This window comes from Capra hircus, chromosome 9, assembly GCF_001704415.2.
Source record: "Capra hircus breed San Clemente chromosome 9, ASM170441v1, whole genome shotgun sequence".
Taxonomy (NCBI): domain Eukaryota; kingdom Metazoa; phylum Chordata; class Mammalia; order Artiodactyla; family Bovidae; genus Capra; species Capra hircus.
The window spans coordinates 72,972,751-72,997,024 of record NC_030816.1 but is presented as its reverse complement, the minus strand read 5'-3'; the positions used below and the strand labels follow the sequence as shown (position 1 = coordinate 72,997,024).

The following is a 24,274-nucleotide window of genomic DNA, read 5'->3' as shown; positions in this document are numbered from 1 at the left end:
CAGTGAGGATTTTTTTTCCCATTTCAGCTAATCAGAGAAAACAAACCATCAGCTTGTAGCACGCTATCACAACAGGAAAACGTCAGCAGAGAGGCAACTCTACATAACCGCATTACACTAAATAAACACATGCAGGAGAAGAGTTACGTTGGTTTTCCTGTCAAGCTTTCTTTATCAAGATTAAAACCATTTTGAAAGTTCAAACTAAAAGATTCAGAAAGTACTTGAGCACTTTTGTTGAAATATGCCTCCACGTGGCACAGGGTGAAACGGAAGAGATCCCACTCAAACTGGATGCAAAATTCCTCCCCGCCTCACCCACAGAGCGCTCAGGGCCCTTCAAACATCTCTGGGCTCAGGTTCCTCATATGCACAGCAAGCTTACCACCCACTATTCAAAAAAGTAAAGAAGCACGTTTGATAACCTGCGTGCAAGAACTTTTTGATCTTTAAAGCACCATTCAATCTGAGGGCTTCCCTGATGGCTCAGACAGTAAAGTATCTGCCTGCAGTGTGGGAGACTTGAGTTCGACCCCTGGGTCAGGAAGATCCCCTGGAGAAGGAAATGGCAACCCACTCCAGTATTCTTGCCTGGAGAATCCCATGGACGGAGAAGCCTGGCAGGTTACAGTCCATGGGGCCACAAAGAGTTGGACATGACTGAGTGACTTCGCTTTCAATCTGAGAACCGTTTCAGATACCTACTTCTGCTGTGACTTTCTGTTTCCAGAGCTAACTTCATGAATAACAAATCTGCTATCACACTGTGGTCTGAAAATGTTCAGTGGCTTCCTATTGTGTGCCAATTAGTGTAATGTACAAGTTCCTCTAAAATCTACCCCTTTCCCTAGAAGCCTTCCTTGTAGCAACCTCCATTTCCTCTCTCCCTGTCACAGTCTCTCAGCAGCCACACATATTGCTCAGAGGGCTCAAAGGGGCGACAATTTTCTTCCCTGGTGGCTCAGACCATAAAGAATCTGAGTGCAATGCAGGAGACCAATGTTCAATCCCTGGATTGGAAAGATCCCTTAGAAAAGGGAATGGCAACCCACTCCAGTATTCTTGTCTGGGAAATCCCATGGACAGAGGAGCCTAGAGGGCTACAGTCCATGGGGTTGGAAAGAGTCAGACATAACTGAGCGACTGACAATTTCACTTTCTTTCCCTTAGCCTTTGCCAGGGCTGCTCTTTCTTTCTGGAATGTCCTTTTGCCACATCTCTGTCAGGCAAACTCCAACTTATGCTTCAACACCCAGCTCATGTCACTTCTTCCATGAAGCCCTCTCCTTCTCCCTATTTCCCATCCCCCATGCTCCCCAAGGCATGTGAATGAATCTCTACTACCTTAAATACATATATGAAAGTTATGAATATATATCTGTATCAGAGACAACTAGGCTAGCAGCTCTTTAGAAAAATCTTCGTGTCTTTGCCATATGCGATCTTGAAAAAAATTTGAAAAATTAAAATCTTATCAAGTGATCACAGGATAAACGTTTTAGAACTTTCAATCATCAAACTATTCTTTGCAAGAATATTCTTTCAACAAATAAAAACATTTACTGGACAAAAGTGTAATTTACACAGTCTCTGGAGGTCTTCTTCCTGCACGAAAACCATAGAGTTCAGAAAGGGCAGGAATACACATATCAATAAGCACTGTTTGTGAATGCCTAGAGACAGAATTTCGATGGATGTGTTTGTTTGCTTGTTGACACGACACACACATCGCACAGTAAGTAACATCTCTCTGGCTCCTACACCCTGGAGTGCCACCTGCTCTGGCTAGGCTTCTGCCTGGATAATTAAAATGAAAGTGTGCATTAGCAGATATTAAAAATGCAAATTTTCACAGTATTCCAGTCAGCAGAGTAGCAGATAGCATTCTCTTCATAATCTAGTGGTTGTTGTTTTGGAGCAGAAAGAGTCCCTCTAAAGTTCCAATGGAAACTCAGAGAGGTTATGCGAACTGCCCAAGGTCACACAGCTGCACGCTGGCAATGCCAGGACTCACACAGAGGACTTCTGATTTGAAGCCACTGCTCCTTTATACAACACTGCCTCCTGTGATAGTAAGCATTCTGTTCGGGGCAAATTCACAGAAGAAATGTGATTTCCAAAAAAAAGAAGATGTAGTCCTATTAGACCATATGGTTGGCCTTCAAATGTCTCTGTCATCAAATTGTGGTCCCTTGAATTTTATAAACATTCAAAAGAATAACAGCACACAGGAGCTAAACAACTTATTGTCATCTAGCTGCTTAGAAAACAGTGTTTAAAAGAGAGCTGTCCTCATTACAAGGAACTACAAAGGGCTGAGGGCTGGCTGAGACAGGCTTTCCATGAGGAGCTCATCTATCACTGCCCACTAAGGGTTCTAGCTCAGCTGAAAAGGAAGCATGTGTCTGGGGATAGGGAGCTTATTTTTTGCTCCAGAGACTCAAAAGGAATCCAAGAGGCTAAGACTTAAAAACTTGCCTAGTCCTGCACTTACTCAGGCAACTCAGGCTGAGTGGGCAAGGAGAGTGGTCGTGTCTGCGTAGACTTGCCAGAGACTCCACAACCTACTGACACACAAAAGTTCTCTCCAGAAACAAGGGCCATGGGCTGGAAGCTGGGGGACCTTGTCCCCAGAAGTTTAGAAATTAAATGGCAAAAGTGGGGTTCAAATCTTCTAAAGAGAGTTAGGCTTGAAATCAATTTCAAGGTTTGAAAATTGAATTTAATGTTAAAGAATGACATCACTCGAGTATGACTGTGTCTCCAACTAGACTTGCAAAACCATTGGATCAATTCACACCAAAATAAATGCTGAAAGAATATAAAAAGTAAATGAAAAAGTGAAACAACAAACGAACTAGAAGAAAATATAGGGAAAATATGGGATATAAGACCTTCCTAAGCATTAAAGTAAAGGAAAAATAATAAATGGAAAAAGTTAATTAGAATAAATAAAAAATAAAAGAAACTGATTTTTAAAACTAAAGGGCAATTTTAAAACATATTTGAATGTATGGTGAAGGGCTAATACCCCTCATCTCTTAAGAATTCTTGGAGTTAGCAAGAGAAAGAACATTTCTATAGAGGAAAAGTAGGAAAAAACCCATAATTCCCAAAAGATAGTCAAATTCTTCAGTTTCATCAATATTCAAACAAATGTGAATTAGAGTTTAAAATATCATTTTTCACCAACTGAATGGTTGAGGAGTTTTATAAGATTATATCCAGCGCTTGCAAAATATGACCAAAACAGACTGCTGGTGAAAGACACCAAAGCATACGGCAATTCGTACTAAAAGTGATTTTTTTTTAATGGGTGCACACTTTACCCCAGCAATTTCAAGTCTAGGAATTTCTCCCAGGGTAGTAGAGAAGTGTGCAAAAATTTAATACTGTTCATCACAACTTTATGTAGAATCATGAAAAGCTGGAAATAGCCTAAATATCAAAAGTCCTTGCTAGAGGAATTATTGTACATTCATAAGAAACTCTGCCACCATGAAAACCAATGTTGTTGAGTACCACGTAAAGACACAAAATGACATTTGCGATACTGCTTGGAAGCAAGCAACCAAAGTACTTCTCAATACAGGAATTAACACACATTTTACTTTCTTCTTGGTGCTTTTCTATTTCCCAGTTTTCTACAAGGAGCATGTAAGAGTTTTAATTATTTATTCAAATTGTGTTTTCAAAGCATTACACGGAGTCATTCCAATTATTTGCTTTATTTACACCCCACTATTTGCTCTGACCATTAAAAAAACAAAACAAAACTTTACCTGGAGTATTTCGAAAATAGGACTCTTGGCAATGGATTCCAACATTATTAAAATTAAAAACAGTGCAAGAATCTGCAGTAACTATTTGAAGAAATTTTATATCCAAGACCAATTGTTTAACCTCCTATGCTTATTAATAAACTTGACAACAGGTCACATCTGTATGTTCACAAATCTCCAAACAGCCTTTATTTCAATACTATGGATTACAGAAATTAATAAAAGCAGATATTTTCAGGCAAGTGTGTGATTCTTAAGAAAAAGCTAATGTTATTAAGGGACTTCCCAGGTGGCACACTTAAAGAATCCTCCAGCCAGTGCAGGAGACTCAAGAGTTTGATCCCTGGGTCAGGAAGATCCCTTGAAGTAGGAAACAGTAACCCACTCTAGTATTCTTGCCTGGAAAATTCCATGAACAGAGGAGCCAGGTGGGCTACAGCCCATGAGGTGGCAAAGAGACAGGACTGAGCACGCAGGTTTGCACACAGATAGAGACCATAGGATGTTCTTAAATTCGAACAATCAAACTGGTGAATGAGAATTCAATTAAAAGAAATTAATGAAACATTTAACAGTACAGATCTTTGGTGGCTAGGACAAACCCTCGCTCATTTGTCTGTTTACAAGAATTAATCACATTCCAAAAATGCTACAGTATAGACTCTTACTACTCAAAATGTGGTCCTCTGACTGGGGCACTGGTGACACTGGGAGCCTTTGGGGAATGCTGAATCTCAGACTCCACCCCCCACCTACTACCCCTGAATCTAACAGTTGAACAAATTCCTGGGTGATCTGAATGCACATTTAAGTTTGAGAAGAGCTTGTATAGAGAAGCTGAAAGCTAAAATGTTAAAAGTCAAAGCCACATAAAAGACTCTAGGCTAAGCGAAATATCTCTAAATAATACCACAAAAGGACTTTTAGTGTACACCCAAAGCTACCTGGCCATCTATGAACTACAGAGTTTCTCCAGTTTGGTTGTACATCAGAATTGCATGGGGCTTTAAACAAATACAGATGCCTAGGCCCTACCCCTGACCAAATGAATGAAAATCAGTATTTTCCAAAGTTCTCCAGGTTATTCTATTATGTAGCCAGATTTGAGAAGCCCCGAGCTCCTGGCATAAACAGGATCTTAACCAAGGAGATCATTAACCTAATCACAGCCAGGCAGATCTAATCCCTGCTTCTACTCTCCCCCTTTAGCTTCCCAGAGACTCCTGTTTATCACTCTACATTTATTCTAAGTCCTTCTCTGCCCCTCCCAATAGAATCCAGTCCCCTCCCCGCACCCAGGGCAGGGACAGTGTCATTAGTTACACTACCTCCAGCACCCAGTGCATAACTGGAGCTTCATGAACATTTGTTGAAGGAATGAACTTGAATAGATGGAAAAGATGACAGAGGACGGCTGCCAAGCCACATGGGAAGGAGGACGGGCATCTGAAAGCAATAGGAAAACACATGTTTTCTGATCCTTTAAGTCTCACGGATATGAAGCTTCCATGAAACGTAAGCCTGTGGGGAAGACTTACTCTGAAACACAAAACTCACCTATCATTCCAACCAGGTGGCCAGGAAAAATCTGGTGAAAGGCAACTATGTTTTGAAACAGCAAATTCATTATATCATGAAAGAAACGAAACACAAAAGCAGGAGCCCACCGAATAGCCAACGTATTTTCCAGTAGGTCCTCCCCATCCAAGCTAGGGAACACACCTAACAGTGTGCCCACATCCACACTTTCGATGCCAGAGCTCAGGTCACAAGCAGAGTGGCACCACTGTAACTGTTTTAACAGACACTGGCACGGGACCTGCACACCTCTCCCAGTAAGGAACAGGAGAGCAAGACACGAGAAGGTCTGAGTAAAGCCTCATCCAAATGCATTTGAAAAGTTCACCACCAAGCTTCAAACTCAAGAGACTTGAAATCTTATCACTACATGGTAGCTGCAGATATCCTTCGGCCGGGTATAAAGAGCCATAAAAAGACAGAGGTTGTGGATGCTAACAAACATTTCTTCCTCCCTCCCTTTCATTTCTGGGAACCTCTTCATCTCACAGCAGGGCTAGAAGAACATAACCACAAACATTTCAGACTCCGTAAGGCCCTGGATCTCCGCTGGGCAAGCAAACAAGAACAGCCTTCTAAGCTGAGAAAAGCATGAGCAAGGAAAATAATACCACCTCAATCCTGTCATCTGCTAAAGAAAACTAAAGACACCGCGTCATTTGGTTTTCGTATTTATGAAGCTTTCTGGAATGCTGTTCTCCATTTTCACCTCTGGGTCCTACTCAGCTGCTAGTTAGAGAGCAGTTTCTATGGGGGGGCGGGGGGGGTATGTTTTCAGCAGGGACCAACTCGAACTCCACACGGTTCAAACGGGCATCATACATGGAGGTTATGTCAACATCCTCCTCTGGGCAGGTCTTCCACACCAGAACTCCTTGCTCTACCTGCTAAGAGGCGATCACACCACAATCCCCAGGCCAGCCCAGCAAGACAGGAGAGGCACGCGTGCCTTCCCCTCCTGAGTCAGTCCCGCCTTGGCTTCCCTGCTAATCGTCACTTTCTGTTTTCTTCCCCACTGTGGTAAAAATAACTTCCTCTTGAAGTGTCTAAATCTGCGTGTGATTTAGCACACATTTTTTGGCACATCGCTGGTTGCATTTTGACACTAAAGCAGAATGAAGTTGCAAAAAAAATCTGCAATCACGTTTCTGAGAAAACTCCAACCAGATGAGTGAGTTCCCTTGCTTTCAGGAATATTGCAAAAATACTTTCAGGGAAGATGATGCGTTCTAAGCACCACATTAGTTCCTTCTGTCCTCTGCTTCTTACAGACTCAGCAAAGTCTCAGGGGTGGAGGAAAGCAGGGCAGGAGGCACGTGCTATTTGCTGTGAACTGGGAGTGGCTTGCTGGCTGTGCTTCTTTTAGTGTGGAGAAGGGTATCTCAGTGGGCAGACCATCCAACACAAATGTGGCACCAAGAACTCAGCAAGACTTGTATTTAAGACCTGAGACAGAGCTCCGGAGAGGTGTACCTCCCCTCCCCCAGCTCCACTCACCAGCCTGTAACTACTGGCAGGGGTGGGTGTAGCACAGTCATTTCAAAAGAAAACCGTTGAGAAGAGAGTCCCTTCTGTTAGTAACTCCTCTCCGCAAAGTGAAAGTGTGAGCCACTCAGTTGTGTCCAACTCTTTATGACCTCATAGACTATAGCCCGCCAGGCTCCTCTGTCCATGGGATTTCCCAGGCAAGAATACTGGAGTGAGTTGCCATTCCCTGCTCCAGGGGATCTTCCTGACCCAGGGATCGAACCTGCATCTACTTGCAGCTCCTGCACTGCCGGCCAATCCTTGACCACTGAGCCACTGGGAAGCTCCAGGTGGAACCTTAGACAGTACCTCATTCAGTCATTCTAAAGGAAAATGAGGTACCATCATCTGGAAAGCTCCAGAACTATCTCCATTTTTCCTTTCCTGGCCACTGGTACATATTCCCAGACAGACCATCAAGACCACATGGAAACACTGCTGCTAAAGAGGGTCCTAGGAAAGAAAAACAACTGAAGATCACAGACCTAATTAAAATCTTCATTTTGGAGGTGAAGAAATGTAAACTTAGGAGGTTCACGTGACTCAACAGTACTGACCACTGAACTTTTTGGAGACTCCCTCCAGACCCAGGTCCCCTGTCCTTTCCAGCAACCCACCTGGCCCTGCCTGACTGTTGCACTTACCCAGTGAGAAGGCATTTGTGTCAAACAGTCTACGTGTCAAAGGAAGTTCTGTGCCAGAGTTGCAAGGCCATGGTTTCCCTTGACAAAATTTTTTTCCATTAAGTAATGTAAAATCCCACTTGCTTTCAGCTTCTCCAGGGATTGGGTGACCAGCCACCCTGGAGAGCAATGGCCCTGGTGGTTTTGGCTTGCCCCAGCACCCACCAGAGGCTGGACAGGTCAAGGCAACATGAAGAAGCAGAGAATGGAAAATTGAAGCAAGCTCACCAGCCTTTTGACAAAGACATGACCCGCTACTTTGGTTCACTGTTCCCGCCCTGACCTCCAATGGAAGGGAAGTGAGACCCAGAAACAAATCCATGGCTAGACTACTGGGAGTAGTAGTCCCATCGCAAGGGGGAGAGGCTCTAGCAGCAGCCCCAGTGTATGCCTGGCTCTGTGATCGTTTGAAGGAGTAGACTGATGTGGATCACAGTCCAGTCCTAGACCAGCTGGCGATCCCAGAGAGGGAGCTGTGCCATACTCCTTCTCTTACAACGATGTTCATTTTGTGAATGCAAGGTGTGTGCCTGGGGTGGGGAAGAACGTGGATAAATTCAAAACAGAGAAAAGCAGGCTGGGCAAAGACTGCCTTTTTCAGATGGTTTCCAGGAAGCAGAAGAGAGGCTAAGAAGCAGAAAGATTTGTGTGTGTATAGTTAACAGGACAAATGACTGGAGAATATCAGCTGCTGATGAGCCCTCATCAGTTTGAAGGTGAGGGTGACAAGCCACAAAAATACTGCTTCAGTAATTTCACACTTCTTGGGTAGAATGGTTCATTCAAATAGAAGCAAACCATGAATGAATCTGCATATTCCACTGGTATGTGTGTGTGTGCCAAAAGAAAAGGGGATCTGAGAGAAGCAAAGAATAAGGTGAGAAAATTGGCATTTGTTGAAATCAAATGCCAGGCCTTGAGATAGACAAGTACTTTATAAAATGTTGTGTTTAGTCACCCAGTCACATCCAACTCTTTGCAATCCCATGGACTGTAGCCCGCCAGTGTCCTCTGCCCATGGGGATTCTCCAGACAAGAATACTGGAGTGGGTTGCCATGTCCTCCTCCAGGAGATCTTCCCAACCCAGGTCTCCCTCACTGCAGGCGGACTCTGTACCATCTGAGTCACCAGAGTAATCCCATCATATGGGGTTTCCCTGGTGGTTCAGTGGTAAAGAATCTGCCTTCCAGCGCAGGAGATGCAGGTTCAATTCCTGGGTCAGGAAGATCCCCTGGAGAAAGAAATGGCAACCCACTCCAATATTCTTGCCTGGAAGATCCCATGGACAGAGAAGCCAGTCTGGCTATATAGTCCACAGGGCCACAAAAGAGTTGGATAGAACTTAGTGACTAAACAACAGACAACATGGATTAAACACCTCAGATTTTCAGAAGATAAGAGCCTTGCCCACGTTCCAGCTAAGAAGTGGAAACACAATCATTCATACCCAGATCCCTGCTCTAAAGCTTGTACTTTTTCTAGTATCTGATGCTTCCGACCCACATAAAGCTTTCAGTGAATATCTGCTGAATGACTGAACAAAGAAGTTTATATGTTTCAGAATACTTTCATTTTATTTTCACAAGACTGTGAAAGTCATACTCACTGAACTAGAAAAAAAAATCAATGATGTTTCCAGAAATGCATTACAGTTTAATGAAAGTGGTTATTTAAATCATCTATCACTGAATGAAATCAGAATTACTTAATCAAGGCCATAACTTAAGGTTATTTCCATGTCTTTCAGTAAACAAGGTCAATGGGTTTATGCACTGAGCCTTAATTTTATAATCTATTATTCTGCCATTCTAGGTTAAAATCCATTCAGTCGCTATTTCAAAAACCACATCATCTTATGGTCTCATCTCCTTATAGTCATGCTTGAAATGTACCAGCTAATTTAATACAAATTGCTGCTTAAGGAAGACATTGACCTAGAGCAAGAGACAAACTGCTATTTAGCAAATTCCCAAAACAACTGGTTTAGGGTTCAGGAAAATGACAAGAAAACAAGAAGTTTGCATTCTAGTATGCACTCAAATCTCTGGATTGACCTCAGGCATTCTTAATTACAAGGAAAGCTCTATCAGTGCAATCCTAAATCCCAACAGGTAAGAGGCAGACAACATTACAGAAGGAAACGTTTATAGAATTGTATGTCGCAGTGGTTTTAACATCTTTGGAGCATATGCTTCAAACAGCCAGAAAGAGATGGATTGGAGAATCAACCGTTGGCTAGAGTCTTTCCTGGAACCCCTCCTCACATTCTCTGCTTAAAATAGGGACAAAACAAAGCAGAACTGAAGCCCTAGTAAAGAACAGTCTGCTTAGCAAATATTTTGAATCAACAGATACTTCCTACAGGTTCATGTGGAACACCCAGGAGAGGTGTCACAGTAGAGATGGAAAGTATTGAGCAAGCTTCCTCCTTTCAAGGCGCTTGCCTACAAATTATGACAATATACAGTAGAGTGTCAAAACTTCAAAAGTGATTATGAAATAAGTACTAAGGAGTTCAGAGAGCATCCTTGGAATTGGAGCTTCCTTAGCCATCAGCAAAGGGGCAATAGTAGAAGCCAAGGCAGGTAGGTGGGTGGTAAGACAAGAAAGATGAGCCAGTGGCTGTCTTTGGGAAATTATAGACAATTGCTATACAACCTGAGATAGACGGAGAAGTGCAGCATACCCTGGACACTAAACTGCTATCTGGCTCCCGGATAATTTTTAGTATAAGAATATTACAAACTATTCAAATTGAATCTCTTATCAGGCAGCATGGAATTGACGGTACTTTTTTTTTTTTTGACTGTACTTATTTTAAAGCTTCTTATTTTGATAATATATAATTTTAAAACCTACTAAAAATTTCTAACACTTTGAAGGAAACATTTCTTCCTAAAATCCTAAGTTTTTTTTTACAAAAGTTAAATTTCTAATTTATTTTACTATTTTACTAAAGGACTATATATTTGTCCTGTATATTATACCACAATGTGAATTAAAAGGAATTGCATATGAATCCTAATTTTGTAAGAATGCTCTAGATTTCCTCAGTAGCCTCATAGCACACAGTATAAGGAACAGAATGTACACAAATGTTTCCCCTGCTGAACCCATTGGCTCCATTCTAGAATTCTCACACCATCGTACTCTAATCTGCTCAAGACTGGCAAGACTCATACTCCAAATATAAGCCACAATAATCTTTGTGACACCTGTAAAGTAGTTGTTACCTATTTATGAATTTTCACACAGTACTACTCATGTAAAGGGTTTACTATTCAAAGTCATCCTTTTAAGGAGGCCTTTGTGTTCAATCACTAGAAATTTATTTAGGTTTTACTCTGTACCCAGACACTGTACTTAAAACTCAAAACAAAAAAGCCACCTCAGGTAAAAAAATGGGCAAAGAGTGTGAATAGACATTTTTCCAAGGAAGATATACATATGGCCAAAAAGCACAGGAAAAGATGTCCAACATCACTAATCATTAGGAAGATACCAAAAAAAAAAAAAAAAAGAGCCACAATAAGATACCACTTCATACCCATTCAGTTCAGTCAGTTCAGTCGCTCAGTCGTGTCCAACTCTTTGCGACCCCATGAATCGCAGCACGCCAGGCCTCCCTGTCCATCACCATCTCCCAGAGTTCACTCAGACTCACGTCCATCGAGTCCGTGATGCCATCCAGCCATCTCATCCTCGGTTGTCCCCTTCTCCTCCTGCCCCCAATCCCTCCCAGCATCAGAGTCTTTTCTGATGAGTCAACTCTTCGCATGAGGTGGCCAAAGTACTGGACCTTCAGCTTTAGCATCATTCCTTCCAAAGAAATCCCAGGGCTGATCTCCTTCAGAATGGACTGGTTGGATCTCCTTGCAGTCCAAGGGACTCTCAAGAGTCTTCTCCAACACTACAGCTCAAAAGCATCAATTCTTCAGGGCTCAGTCTTCTTCACAGTCCAACTCTCAGATCCATACATGACCACAGGAAAAACCATAGCCTTGACTAGACGGACCTTAGTTGGCAAAGTAATGTCTCTGCTTTTGAAAATGCTATCTAGTTTGGTCATAACTTTTCTTCCAAGGAATAAGCATCTTTTAATTTCACGGCTGCAGTCACCAACTGCAGTGATTTTGGAGCCCAAAAAAATAAAGTCTGACACTGTTTCCACTGTTTCCCCATCTATTTCCCATGGAGTGATGGGACCGGATGCCATGATCTTCGTTTTCTGAATGTTGAGCTTTAAGCCAACTTTTTCCACTCTCCTCTTTCACTTTCATCAAGCGCTTTTTAGCTCCTCTTCACTTTCTGCCATAAGGGTGGTGTCATCTGCATATCTGAGGTGATTGGTATTTCTCCCGGCAATCTTGATTCCAGCTTGTGTTTCTTCCAATCCAGCGTTTCTTATGATGTACTCTGCATATAAGTTAAATAAGCAGGGTGACAATATACAGCCTTGACATACTCCTTTTCCTATTAGGAACCAGTCATACCCATTAGGATGTCTATAATCAAAATAATGGAAAATAAAAAGTGTTGGTAATGCTGTAGAGAAACTGGAAGTCATAAACAATGAGGTATACAATGGGGTATACAATGGTGCAGCCACTGTGGTAAACAGTTTGCCAGTTCCTCAATAAATTAAATATAGAATTATCTTATGACCTAGCAATTCACTTTCTGCCATAAGTAAAGAACCTCTTGATGAAAGGGAAAGAGGAGAGTGAAAAAGTTTGCTTAAAACTCAACATTCAGAAAACTAAGATCATGGCATCCGATCCCATCACTTCATGGCAAATAGATGGAGAAACAACAGGAATAGTGAGAGACTTTATTTTTGGGGGGCTCCAAAATCACTGTAGATGGTGACTGCAGCCATGAAATTAAAAGATGCTTGCTCCTTGGAAGAAAAGCTATGACCAACTTAGACAGCATATTAAAAAGCAGAGACATGACTTTGCCAACAAAGGTCCACCTAGTCAAAGCTTGGTTTTTCTACTAGCCATATATGAATGTTAGGGTTGGATTATAAAGAAAGCTGAGTGCCGAAGAATAGATGCTTTTGAAGTGTGGTGTTAGAGAAGACTCCTGAGACTCCCTTGGACTGCAAAGAGATCAAACCAGTCAACTGTAAAGGAAATCAGTCCTGAATATTCATTGGAAGGACTGATGCTGAAGCTGAAACTCCAATACTTTGGCCATCTGATGCAAAGAACTGGAAAAGACCTTGATGCTGGGAAAGATTGAAGGTGGGAGGAGAAGGGGATGACAGAGGATGAGATGGTTGGATGGCATCATCAACTCGATGGACATGAATTTGAGTAAGCTCTGGGAGTTGGTGATGGACAGGGAAGCCTGGTGTGCTGCAGTCCATGGGGTTGCAAAGAGTCAGACACAACTGAGCAACTGAACTGAACTAAACTGATATACTTAAAAGAATAGAAAATAGATGTTTATACAAAAACTTATACACAAAAGTTCACAGCAGCCTTATGCACAATACCCGAAAGAAAAAACTGAAATGTTGAGAAATAGATGAGTGGATAAACAAAATGTGGTATATCCATACAATGGAATATTATTCAGTCATAAAAATGAATAAGTATTGATACATGCTACAATATGAATGAACCTTGACAGCAACATTTTAAGTAAAAGAAGCCAATCACAAAAGACCACATATTATATGATTTCATTTCTATGAAATGTCTAAAAGAGGCAAATCTATAAAGACTGAAAATAGATTAGTTCCTAAGGGCTTGAGGAAACAGAGGAATAGTGAGGTGAAAGGTTCGTCTAGTCAAGGCTATGGTTTTTCCAGTGGTCATGTATGGATCTGAGAGTTGGACTGTGATGAAAGCTGAGCGCCGAAGAATTGATGCTTTTGAGATGTGGTGTTGGAGAAGACTCTTGAGAGTCCCTTGGACTGCAAGGAGATCCAACCAGTCCATTCTGAAGGAGATCAGCCCTGGGATTTCTTTGGAAGGAATGATGCTAAAGCTGAAACTCCAGTACTTTGGCCACCTCATGCGAAGAGTTGACTCATTGGAAAAGACTCTGATGCTGGGAGGGATTGAGGGCAGGAGGAGAAGGGGATGACCGAGGATGAGATGGCTGGATTGCATCATGGACTCAATGGACATGAGTCTGAGTGAACTCTGGGAGGCCTGGCGTGCTGCGATTCATGGGGTCGCAAAGAGTCGGACACGACTGAGCGACTGAACTGAACTGAACTGAATTAAAGCAAATGAGGATTTTTTTTTTTTTTTTTGGTGATGCAAATGTTTTAGAAGTGACTCTAGCAATGGTTTCACTTATCTAAGAATATTCTAAAAACAATTAAAAGCTATTACATTTTAAGTAAGTGAATTAAAAATCAATAGCATATACTAAAGTGTGCTTCATTTGGAAATTTCTTGCACAATAGTTGTTACATTGTTTTGACTTCTGCAACAAGAATTTGGTGAAATTCCAGTGTTTTCTCCCCATTTCTGATAAATAAAAGGGTTTATATATATCACTGTTTGCTTAAGGTTGTTTCTGTAATAAAAATAAATATAGGTAAGACAAAACTTATTTGTGGTCAAGACTTAACTTCTTTCTAAAAAATAAAAAAACAGCAAGTGCCAAGTTCTAATCATTCTAGTAGCTACAGTTTGTCAGATAAGATGCCTTTTCACTGTCCATCGCTGACCTGTTCAATGCAGCTGCAGGGAAAGCTACAGTTTCTGCTCCTGCCCTTTTCCTCTAGGGAAGTAAAAGATACTGTTTCTTTGGGGACTCAAAAATCTTGAGCACTTTCATTCTAGTTTCTCAAATACAAAACCAACTAGTGTTTTAAACTTGGATCAGTGACAGGGAATTTGAAGAAAGACAGTATCCAGATAATACATATTTATCTGTAGTTTAAAACAACTCATACTGAGATGAATCTACATTAAAAATAGTTTACAAGACAGAATGCTTTTCACTATTCATGCTGTGTGTTTACAGAACAGTCTGCCATAGCTGAATTCCATTTTCTATCTTCCTCTAAAACAGTGCTACTGTGTCCCCAACCAACCCTATAAGATAAACTTGCAGCTATGAACAAGAATGTCATTTTCTTTTTATGTCAACAGTTTCTATTGATAACATCATATTTTATGCATTCACTTCCTAGATTACTGTCTGGGGGCTGGGGTATTATATTTAAACTATATATGATGTGCAGAAGGAAACTTAATTTGACTTTTAAGGTTTAGAGAAACTATTTTGCAACAAGTTTGGACTTCAATTTTCACATTTTCCTTTAAATTCATTTAAACTTAGATACTTTCAAGTCAATAAAGTTACATCTCTGACTCAAAATTTCCACACTCATATGTAATCTACATATCAAGACTGGGAATTCTGAAAACCAGAGTAGTATATCTCCGTTTAAAATAGTGTAAGTTAACAATGGAAAGGAAAGCCTATCAACTTGAGATCAATCCAACAGATTTAGTTCCCATAGATTTAGTTCCCATAAAGGCTAAATCACATATCCAAGTCTTGATGATAAATCATCAGAGTTTGCCGGTTGTACGGGATCAGTAGTAAGCCATCTGGCTTATTCAGTTTACATCTATGTAACAAGTGTTATTCCAAGTTTTTGATATTTCCACAGCTCATAAGTAATGAGTCTACTGGCAGAGGCTGCATCATAATCTAATTTCTATGGGAGATTTCATTTGATTTTGGTTAGTTTTCTACAGCAAGTCAAAGTCTGAATGCCACTTCAAAATAAATGAAATAATTTCAATGAACTGCACACACCATGGTCTCCAAGTTTAAGTATAGCAATTTGCTCTACTGACCCCACTGTGTGTTTATGCTTTCCTTCCTCCATTCATTTCAAGGAGGTAAAGAAACAAGACAAGAGTTTTCTCTGTATAACTTTCCTCCCCCTCACACACTTTCCTTTTTATTTATAAATCTGCTGCAGCAAAAAGCATCTTTAAAAAGAACAGACTTTGCCCTTCCCCAAACTGCCTAGGAAAAAAGAAGCTGTTTGACCCCAGTTCCTTTGAGAAGAAGATGCATCTTTACCGACTCCCCCTTTTTCCTCCACACTATGCTTTCTGGTTGCCCCCCTTCACCTCATTCCATGCATCTCCTAACCTCAGAGAGTCAAAAGCCAGCTGGGGCTGCAGCTGTTGGCTGCTCTTCCTCTTGCAACAATGGGGCACATGCAGCAAAGCAGAGGCATTTTTAAAAGTTGAAGTTTAAAAATGAACCCACGTCCATCGCTTTTAAAATATTTTATAAATCGCTTCTCTCACTCTCATCACTTCTCTTTCTCTCAAATACATAGGGAACTTCCCAAGAGCAATGTCTGACTCTAGAACAGTGTTCACGAACTGAGCCTGGCATCAGAATTACCTGGAAGACTTACTAAAACAGAGTCTGGGGTCCCACGCCCAGACTTTGATTCAGTAGGTCTGAGATGAGACCTGAGAATCTGTGCTTGTAACAAGTGACCAGGTGATGCCGATGCTGTAGGTCCAGGGACCACACACTGAGAACTACTGGCCTTCAACAGGGCTTCTCAGGTGGCACAGTGGTAAAGAATCTGCCTGCCAATGCAGGAGATGCGAGAGACGTGGTTCGATCCCTTGGTCGGGAAGATCCGCTGAAGTTGGAAACGGCAGCCCACTCCAGTATTCTTGCGTGGAAAATTCCAAGGACAGAGGAGCCTGGCAGGCAACAGTCCATGGCATCTCAAACAGCTGGACACAGCTGAGCAACTGAGCATGCACACAGAGCTTAAACAGAGAAATGAAGTCGCTCAGTTGTGTCCAACTCTTTGCAACCCCGTGGACTGTAGCCCACCAGGCTTCTTGGTCCATGGGATTTTCCAGGCATGAATACTGGAGTGGGTTGCCATTTTCTTCTCCAGGGGATCTTCCCGACCAGGGATTGAACCCAGGTCTCCCACATTGTAGGCAGATGCTTTACCGGCTGAGCTACCAGGGAAGCCCAAACAGAGAATGAATGCTAAAGAAAGAGAGAGAGAAATCAAAAATTTAAGATTCCAGTTCACCTCACCTCACCTCAACTGTGGGACTCTGGGAGAGTCCAGTCGCCTAGTTCACGGGGATGAATAACAGGAAGGTGGAGTTAAGAGCAGGCCTGCTGCTTGCATGGTTTCCCTTCTCTGCTGGCCCCTCAAGATACTCAAAGTATCAAGAAAAGGAAAGTGAAATTACAGAAATAAAAATGATCATTTTTTGACCAGTCGGTTCTTTAGCACCCCATCCGCATCTTGGCTCTATTTCCTTTTTCTCTTAAACTGCTTGTAGTGTTAATGCAGTGGGCACTTGATTCAACCAGACGTGGGTTCAAGTCTTGCCTTGCTTACTCTGTGTCCTTCAACAAGTCAGTGAACTTCTTTGCCCTCCTTTCTCCCATATCAAAAATAGGGATAACAGCTGTACCTAATCTATGATATTTCTGTGCTAATTCAATTTCATTCTGCATGTGCACTGACTGGCACATATACAGTAAATGTCGGCTTTTGTCATAAATGGTCCTATTTCTTCCCTGTGAGAATATTCAGTGTTCAATATGTTACAAATCACACTACCTGTTTGATACAATAAGTACAAGCATCACTTCCAGATGTTTGTTTAGTAGCTACTATATGTCAGATGTGGGCTTCCCTGGAGGCTCACAGGTTAAAGCATCTGCCTGCAATGCAGGAGACCTGGGTTTGATCCCTTGTCAGGAAGATCCCCTGGAGAAGGAAAGGGCAACCCACTCCAGTATTCTTGCCTGGAGAATCCCATGGACAGAGGAGCCTGGTGGGCTACAGTCCACAGGGTCACAAAGAGTCGGACACGACTGAGCGACTTCACTTCACCTATGTGTCAGATGCAATATATTATAGAAGTATATTAAAAATAATGCTGTCAAGAAAAATATTGCTAAAAATAATATTTTTTGGAAAATTTTGACTTTATATGAACTTATGTTTAAGAAAAATACTTGCCTCCAAAATTGGCTACCTAGGAAAATTGAGAGGATGTGTTTACTAACCACAGTTTTGTTTTCACAGACACTAAAATAGTAAAATGGAGGAAACAAGGGGAGCATAATTCTGCAGATACCTTGGCCTTATATTATTAAGGGTATATTTTAGACCCTCTTAAAGACCACAAGCCCACTTTTCCTGAAAATCATTATGTTTACATAACAAAACAACAGGGAACAAATTTGGCCAAGGGTTATCTTATTTTCAGTTCACAATGATGTCATTTTCAACCCATTACATCAGTCAGAAATTCAATGATGAGTTAGTAATAGGAGCAATATTCCATCCTTCAGTTCTTTCTGGTTCCCTGAGTGAATGCTTGTGAATTCACCCTTTCACCAACCGAGCCCCCAAATTTATCAGGCTTCATTTCCTGGAGTACATAATGAAAGCATATAAAACTGTGGATACCACACATAATGACTGAATTTTCAAGCAGTTAATAGGGTAGATACTGCGGTTCCTTGATTTTAGCCTCACTACACGCCTTTGATCCTTCCTCCTCCCAAATTTCCCCACCCCAAGAAGGGTATCAGCATGATATTTTAAGAGCTGGGTGGATGTGTTACAGGCAGTCTGGTCCAGGCCGGAATTTTACCTGTAGAAAATGCCCTGCCCAAAGCCAAGTGCTCCGAAGGACATCACAGGTGTCTTCCTTCTCTCTCCACTGTACTCTCCCTACATCGGTGGCCTCTGTATTTTGCTTGAAAAGAACCCCAACAAAGAATTCCTTATCAGTTCATGGAGAAAGACCCCTAAGCTTCTCAATCACTTCCCTCCCTATGCCAGTTATTATAGCAGCCACTGTTGGTAATAATAGCAACCTGTGTGGTAGTAGCAGGAATCTGAGAGCCAATGGGGCTGTGAGACTTCCAAACACAGAACTCCCAGAGAAAAGAGTTGACTCTAGCAAAAGCGCATATTACCCCCAAACCCCTTAGGAAACCAGATGCTGAGGATTATTCTTTGGAAATCCACTTGGGCAATATTTTCCTCTAATTTTCTCTAAAGCATCTTACAAAACCGTAGTTCCTCCAAAGTTTCTACTGAATGAGAAGTGTAACTTTTAAAATCTGAGCTTCTCTACACAGGAAAACAAAACATTGTTTTATCTGCATGTACATTTCAAAATGCTCTAACATCTGTCACTTTGCTGAAGTGGTTTTCTTCCTTCGAAAACGATCTACTATCTAGACCTGTGGCTTCTGCGACGAAGGGATTTTTGTGGGTGAGGTTGGCAGCCTCCAGCAGCCGGAGTCGTTTGGCTCGTGGTTCCAGCGCTCCGGGGGCTTCTGTTTGCGCGCTGGCTCGGGTCACGCAGATGCCGGAAGTTCCCCGGGGGCTTTAGTTTATCCGCTTGGACGTTTGCGATGACCTGGGCCAGCTCAGCCTCTCCTCTTCCACTCCCACCTCGCACCATTGAGACCTGCTCTGACCACGGACTTGTGAGAAGGGAGCATCCTCCCTTAGCCAGGCGCGCTCCGGGGACCTGGGGTACGCACGCTGGGCCCTGGCACCCCCTCTCCCTGCGCACTGACCACCGAGCCGCAGGTCACATCCTCTCTCTGGAGCCGCTCTTTTCCCAAGATCCTTCCCCTCACCTCTCCAAAAACATAGGCAGCCTTGCTCCTATTAAACCAGGCACAACCTCCCCCAAAAGTTCAGACTTGGGACACGCAGCGCTATGGATCGTTCAGTCGAAGCAGGTCGATCCCTGCTACGGACAGCTAGGTGTGCAGGGGGTGCCCCAAGCACAAACCAGCTCACGGACAGCGCGGGAGCCCGCAAACTGCCCCTGGGCCACCCAGGCCAGGGGACAGGAGGAGATCTTGCGAGACAGAATTCGCAAAACGGGCCCCGGGGAGGTACTAATCCCACCCCCGCGACGCGGAGCGCTGGAGGGGACGGGACTGTGGTCACTAACAATGCCATGGGCCGGCCGTCGCTGCCCCTCGCCTTTCCCCGCTCTGCCAGGCCCGAATACACACACACTCACTCGTACACACTCACTAACTCACACGCCAGCACTCCACCCCAGACGGGGTGGCCGAGGCAGGAGGGAAGGTATGTGGCGCCCCGCCCTGGGGTACCTGCCCGGCAAATCAATCCCGCGGCGCCCCACCCCCACCCCGCCTCTGCGCAGACAGACAGACGGACGCGCGAGAGGCAGCAGGCGCTCAGGGCCGCCGCACGGATGCTCGCGGGCGTCCCACCTGGGGAGCCTCGACGAGGCGGCGGCGAGGGCAGCACCAGAGTATCCGGCGCGCTCGGCTCCCCCCTCCACCCCCGCCCCGGCACAACTTCGCGCCGCCCTCGCTCCCGCCTTCCTTCCTTACCCAAATACTGCCGCAGGTCGAGCAGGAAGCGCGGGGGTCCCCCGCCGAGCTGATAGAAGAGGGAGCCCAGGCAGAAGACCAGCAGGGTGGCCATGCAGAAACCGTAGTCCCGGAGGGAGAAGCGCAGGAAGGGCAGCAGGGAGACCCGGCGCTTCCAGCTGCCCAGGCCGGGAGGGGCGCCCCCCAGAGGGGCCCCATGGGGCCAGGGATCCGCGCCGCCGCCGGGATGCTGCTGCTGCTGCTGCTGCTGCTGCTTCATCGCCGGCTCCGCCGCCGCGCACAGCCTGCCCGTGCCAGGAAGAGGTCACCCATCCGCCTGCCCATCCGAGGAGGAGAGCCCTGCCGGCCGGCTGCACATGGGCAGGGCCGCGCCGAGGGCAGCCCGGGTTGGGGGCGGGGAGGGGGCCGAAGTTGCCGGGCTCAGGAGACTTTCCTCGGCATGGTCCCCGCCGCCGCGGCCCGAGCGGCCGAGGTGCCCGTCCCCGGCTCGGCGGCGCTGCCCGCGCCCGGCCCGCTAGCGCCCCCGCGTCCCGCGCCCCGCAGCGCCTCGGGCTCGCTCGCGGCCGCCGGGGCTCGCCTCCAGCGCCAGCGTGGACCCCCCCGCCCCCGGCTTTGTGGCTGTCGGTCTCGGCGTGTTTTGTCCCGGCTCAGGCTCCTCTACAAAAACTGTAGGGAGGAACAGGAGGCGGACACCATCTCCACGCTCCACCTCCTTGACAGGGGTTTTCCTCCTTCTCCTCCCCTTTCTCCCTCCGGCTCTCCGCTGCGCTCTCTCCTCCCTCTTTCCCTCCCTCCCTCTGCTTGGGTCTCCGGGTTTCTCTCGGGTGTCACGTTACTGCCTCTCCCTGGAGGGGGGGCGGCGATTATTCGCAACATGGAAGAAAGTTTCTGGGTGTGTGTGTGTTTTTTTCCCCCTTCCTCCTTTCTCTCCAATCTGGCCTCGGTTCCTGCGCCACCAGCGACCTCTTGGGGGCCCCCGCTGACTTCCCTCTCCCACACAGTCACTGGCAGGAAGAGGCACGACTTCTTTTAGTACGATGTGTGTGTGAGTGTGTGTGTGTGTGTGTGTGTGTGTGTGTGTGTGTGTGTGTGTGTGTGGCTTTTTGGTCCTCGTCTTTTTTCTTATTTAAGAAACTTGTCTCTCCCTCTGTATCCCAAGCTGCTTAGTAAAGGCGGATAAAAGGTACTTGGGGATGGGCTGAAGCCTCTGCTGAGATGGTAAAATAACAAGCGGTGGATATTATAATTAAACATGCCCATAGGGCCAGGTTCGTCGCCCCAGCTCCAGCAAGGGAAACAGAAGCAGTCTTGCCTTCACGCGGCAGCTGCTCCTCTACGACGGAGGGACCAGACGGGCAAGGCGGGTGGGGAGTGTTCCAGAGCGGACTCGAGTGGTTCCTCTGGCAGATGTTCAGGGAAAGAGCCCTGACCTATTTCATCGCTGCCTCCCAGGTCTTCCCATGGGCTTCCCTGGTGGCTCAAACAGTAAGAAAAAAATCTGCCTGCAATGCAGGACGCCCGACATCGATCCCTGGATCAGGAAGATCCCCTGGAGCAGGTCATGGCAACCCACTCCAGTATTCTTGCTTGGAGAATCCCAAGGACAGAGGAGCCTGGCGCGCCACAGTCCATGGGGGTCACAAAGAATCGGATACGACTGAGCGACTCAGTTTCCCATGTCTTCCAAGGGAGGTTTCAGGACATGAAAGAGCACCTTCCCTGTTCAAAAGCTGCATCAAATATACATCCGCTGGGGATGGGGGATGGGGAGCGCAGGCGTGTGATGCTCGGAAAGTTCTGCTTTCATCAGCCACCCATTAGGTAAGAAGGATTGACTGCTAGATGTAGAAGCCGTGCCACCTGAGGCTTCAGTGACTGGCCCTAGGTCACGCAGCTACCAGGAGTCAGACTGGGAGCGGCATTCAAATCTGTCTGACACTCAAGCCCAGGGTAATAAACACTGCGAGGTACTATCTCCAAGCCAGGGCGCTTTTCCTAATAATTTGCGCAGTGATTGGAGGCTAGGAGATAACACATTTAGCCCAGGTCACCTTGGGAAATGGAAAGGAAAACTTCCGGTTTCTTGTGCCTCTCCTCTCTGGTTCCCTACTCTTTCTGTACCTTTCGGTGACTGACGACCGGATTAAAGAAAGAATCCGGGGGCCAGGGACCTCTATGATTTTAAGACTGTTTTCTTGAAAACCTTTATAAGTTGGATATCTGAGGAAGTGTCTATGGAAAATCAAGGAATAGGATCCTGAGGTCAAGAGTTTACAATTTAAGAATAATATGGTATAACCATCCTGCAGACATGAGTATCTTTGTTCCCGATTTGAATGGTGAAGAATACAGATGGATGATAAACAGGAGACAATGGTGGATGAGGGGAGTGGTTTCACACACATATTCTACTTCCCAGTTTCTCATGGATGGGAAGAAAAGGGAAGTCTCTGTGTTCTGTCACAGAAAATCAAAAAAGAGTGTTAATGGTTTGTTTCACATTTATTCCACGAATCAGAGATTTATTGGGATTAATATGCACATTCTAGAAATGTGAATGCCCCTGAGCCAATTAAGCCAATCAGTCATTGCCCATTAATGTGAGTTACTTTAGTCAGCACACTGAATAGCCCAGAATAGGTTCCCAGTTAATAATTCTTCAGTTAATGATGGGGCTTCCCTGGTGGCTCAGACGGTAAAGAATCTGCCTGCAGTGGGGAAGACCTGGGTTTGATCCTTGACCCACCAGCCTAAGTCCATACCCTACCCTCTGTTTTACTGTGCCCCTCTCTGCTTCTAGCAAGGCCAGCCTGCCACTGCCCTAGACTCTTGAATCCACCCAATCCCAACCCCACACCGAAACATGCTGTCTCCCCAGGCTTCTGCATCTCTGCAAATTATTTGTTGCTGTTCAGTCGCTCAGTTATATCCGACTCTTTACGACCCCTTGGAACTGCAGCACTCCAGGCTTCCCTGTCCTTCACTACTACCAGAGTTTGCTCAAACTCATATCCATTGAGTCTGTGATGCCATCCAACCATCTCATCCTCTGTCACCCTCTCCTCCTCTTGCCATCAATCCTTCCCAGAATCAGGATCTTTTCCAACGAGTTAGCTTTTCACATCAGGTGGCCAAAGTATTGGAGCTCCAGCTTCAACATCAGTCTTTCCAATGAATATTCAAGATTGATTTCTCTTAGGATTAACTGGTTTGATCCCCTTGCTGTCCAAAGGATTCTCAAGAGTCTTTCTAGCACACAGTTTGAAAGTATCAGTTCTTTGGTGCTCAGCCTTCCTTACCGTCCAATTCTCACATTCATACATGATTACTGGAAAAAACCATAGCTTTGATTATATGGACCTTCATCACCAAAGTGTTGTCTCTGCTTTTTAATCCACTGTCTAAGTTTGTCATAGCTATTCTTCCAGGGAGCAAGCATCTTTTAATTTTGTCTGTAAATGATGGCACTATCAAATCATTCAGGGGCAAAACTCAGAGGTCTTCCTTAGTCTTTCTCCTTCTCTCACCCCTGAATCTAACCTATCTGCAATTCCTATAAGCCCTATTTTCAAAAAAAAAAAAAATCCAGCATCCGACTTCCTTGCCACCACTCTGGTCCCAGTCATCATCTTCTCTCACCTGGTTTAATGCAGTCGCCTCCTGTATCAGTTATGTTTAAGTTTGTTGCTGTTGTTTAGTCACTAAGTCATGTCCAACTCTTTTGTGACCTACCAGGCTCCTCTGTCCATGGGATTTCTCAGGCAAGAATACTGGAGTGGGTTGCCATTTCCTTCCTTGGAGGATCTTCTTGACCCAGGGGTTGAACCCATGTCTCCTTCATTGGCAGGTGGGTTCTTTACCAATGAGCCACCTGGAAAGCCTTATATTTGAGTTTTATGTAACTAAAAACCCCAAATAGCAATGGCTTAATAGCAGAGACATTACTTTATCGACAAAGGTCCATATGGTCAAAGCTATGGTTTTTCCAGTAGTCATGTATGGATGTAAGAGTTGGACCATAAAGAAAGCTGAGCACCGAATAACTGATGGCTTTTGAACTATGGTGTTGGAGAAGACTCTTGAGAGTCCCTTGGACTGCAAGGAGATCAAAGCAGTCAATCCTCAAGGAAATCAGTCCTGAATATTCATTGGAAGGATTGATGCTGAAGCTGAAGCTCCAGTACTTTGGTCACTTGATTCAAAGAGCTGACTCATTGGAAAAGACCCTCATGCTGGGAAAGATTTAAGACAGGAGGAGAAGGAGACGACAGAGGATGAGACGGTAAGATGGTATCACTGACTCATTGAACATG

At 44.5% G+C, this 24,274-nt stretch overlaps 1 protein-coding gene across 1 annotated transcript in view; it reads right to left on the bottom strand.

Moving 5' to 3' along the window:
- UST (uronyl 2-sulfotransferase) overlaps window positions 1–20,469 on the bottom strand; it is a 316,888-nt gene extending 296,419 nt beyond the window's left edge. Inside the window, exon 1 of the mRNA XM_018053327.1 lies at window positions 19,962–20,469. Within this exon, the coding sequence (XP_017908816.1) occupies window positions 19,962–20,220 (259 nt within the window). The 5' untranslated portion in view covers window positions 20,221–20,469. The remainder of the gene's footprint in view (window positions 1–19,961) is intronic.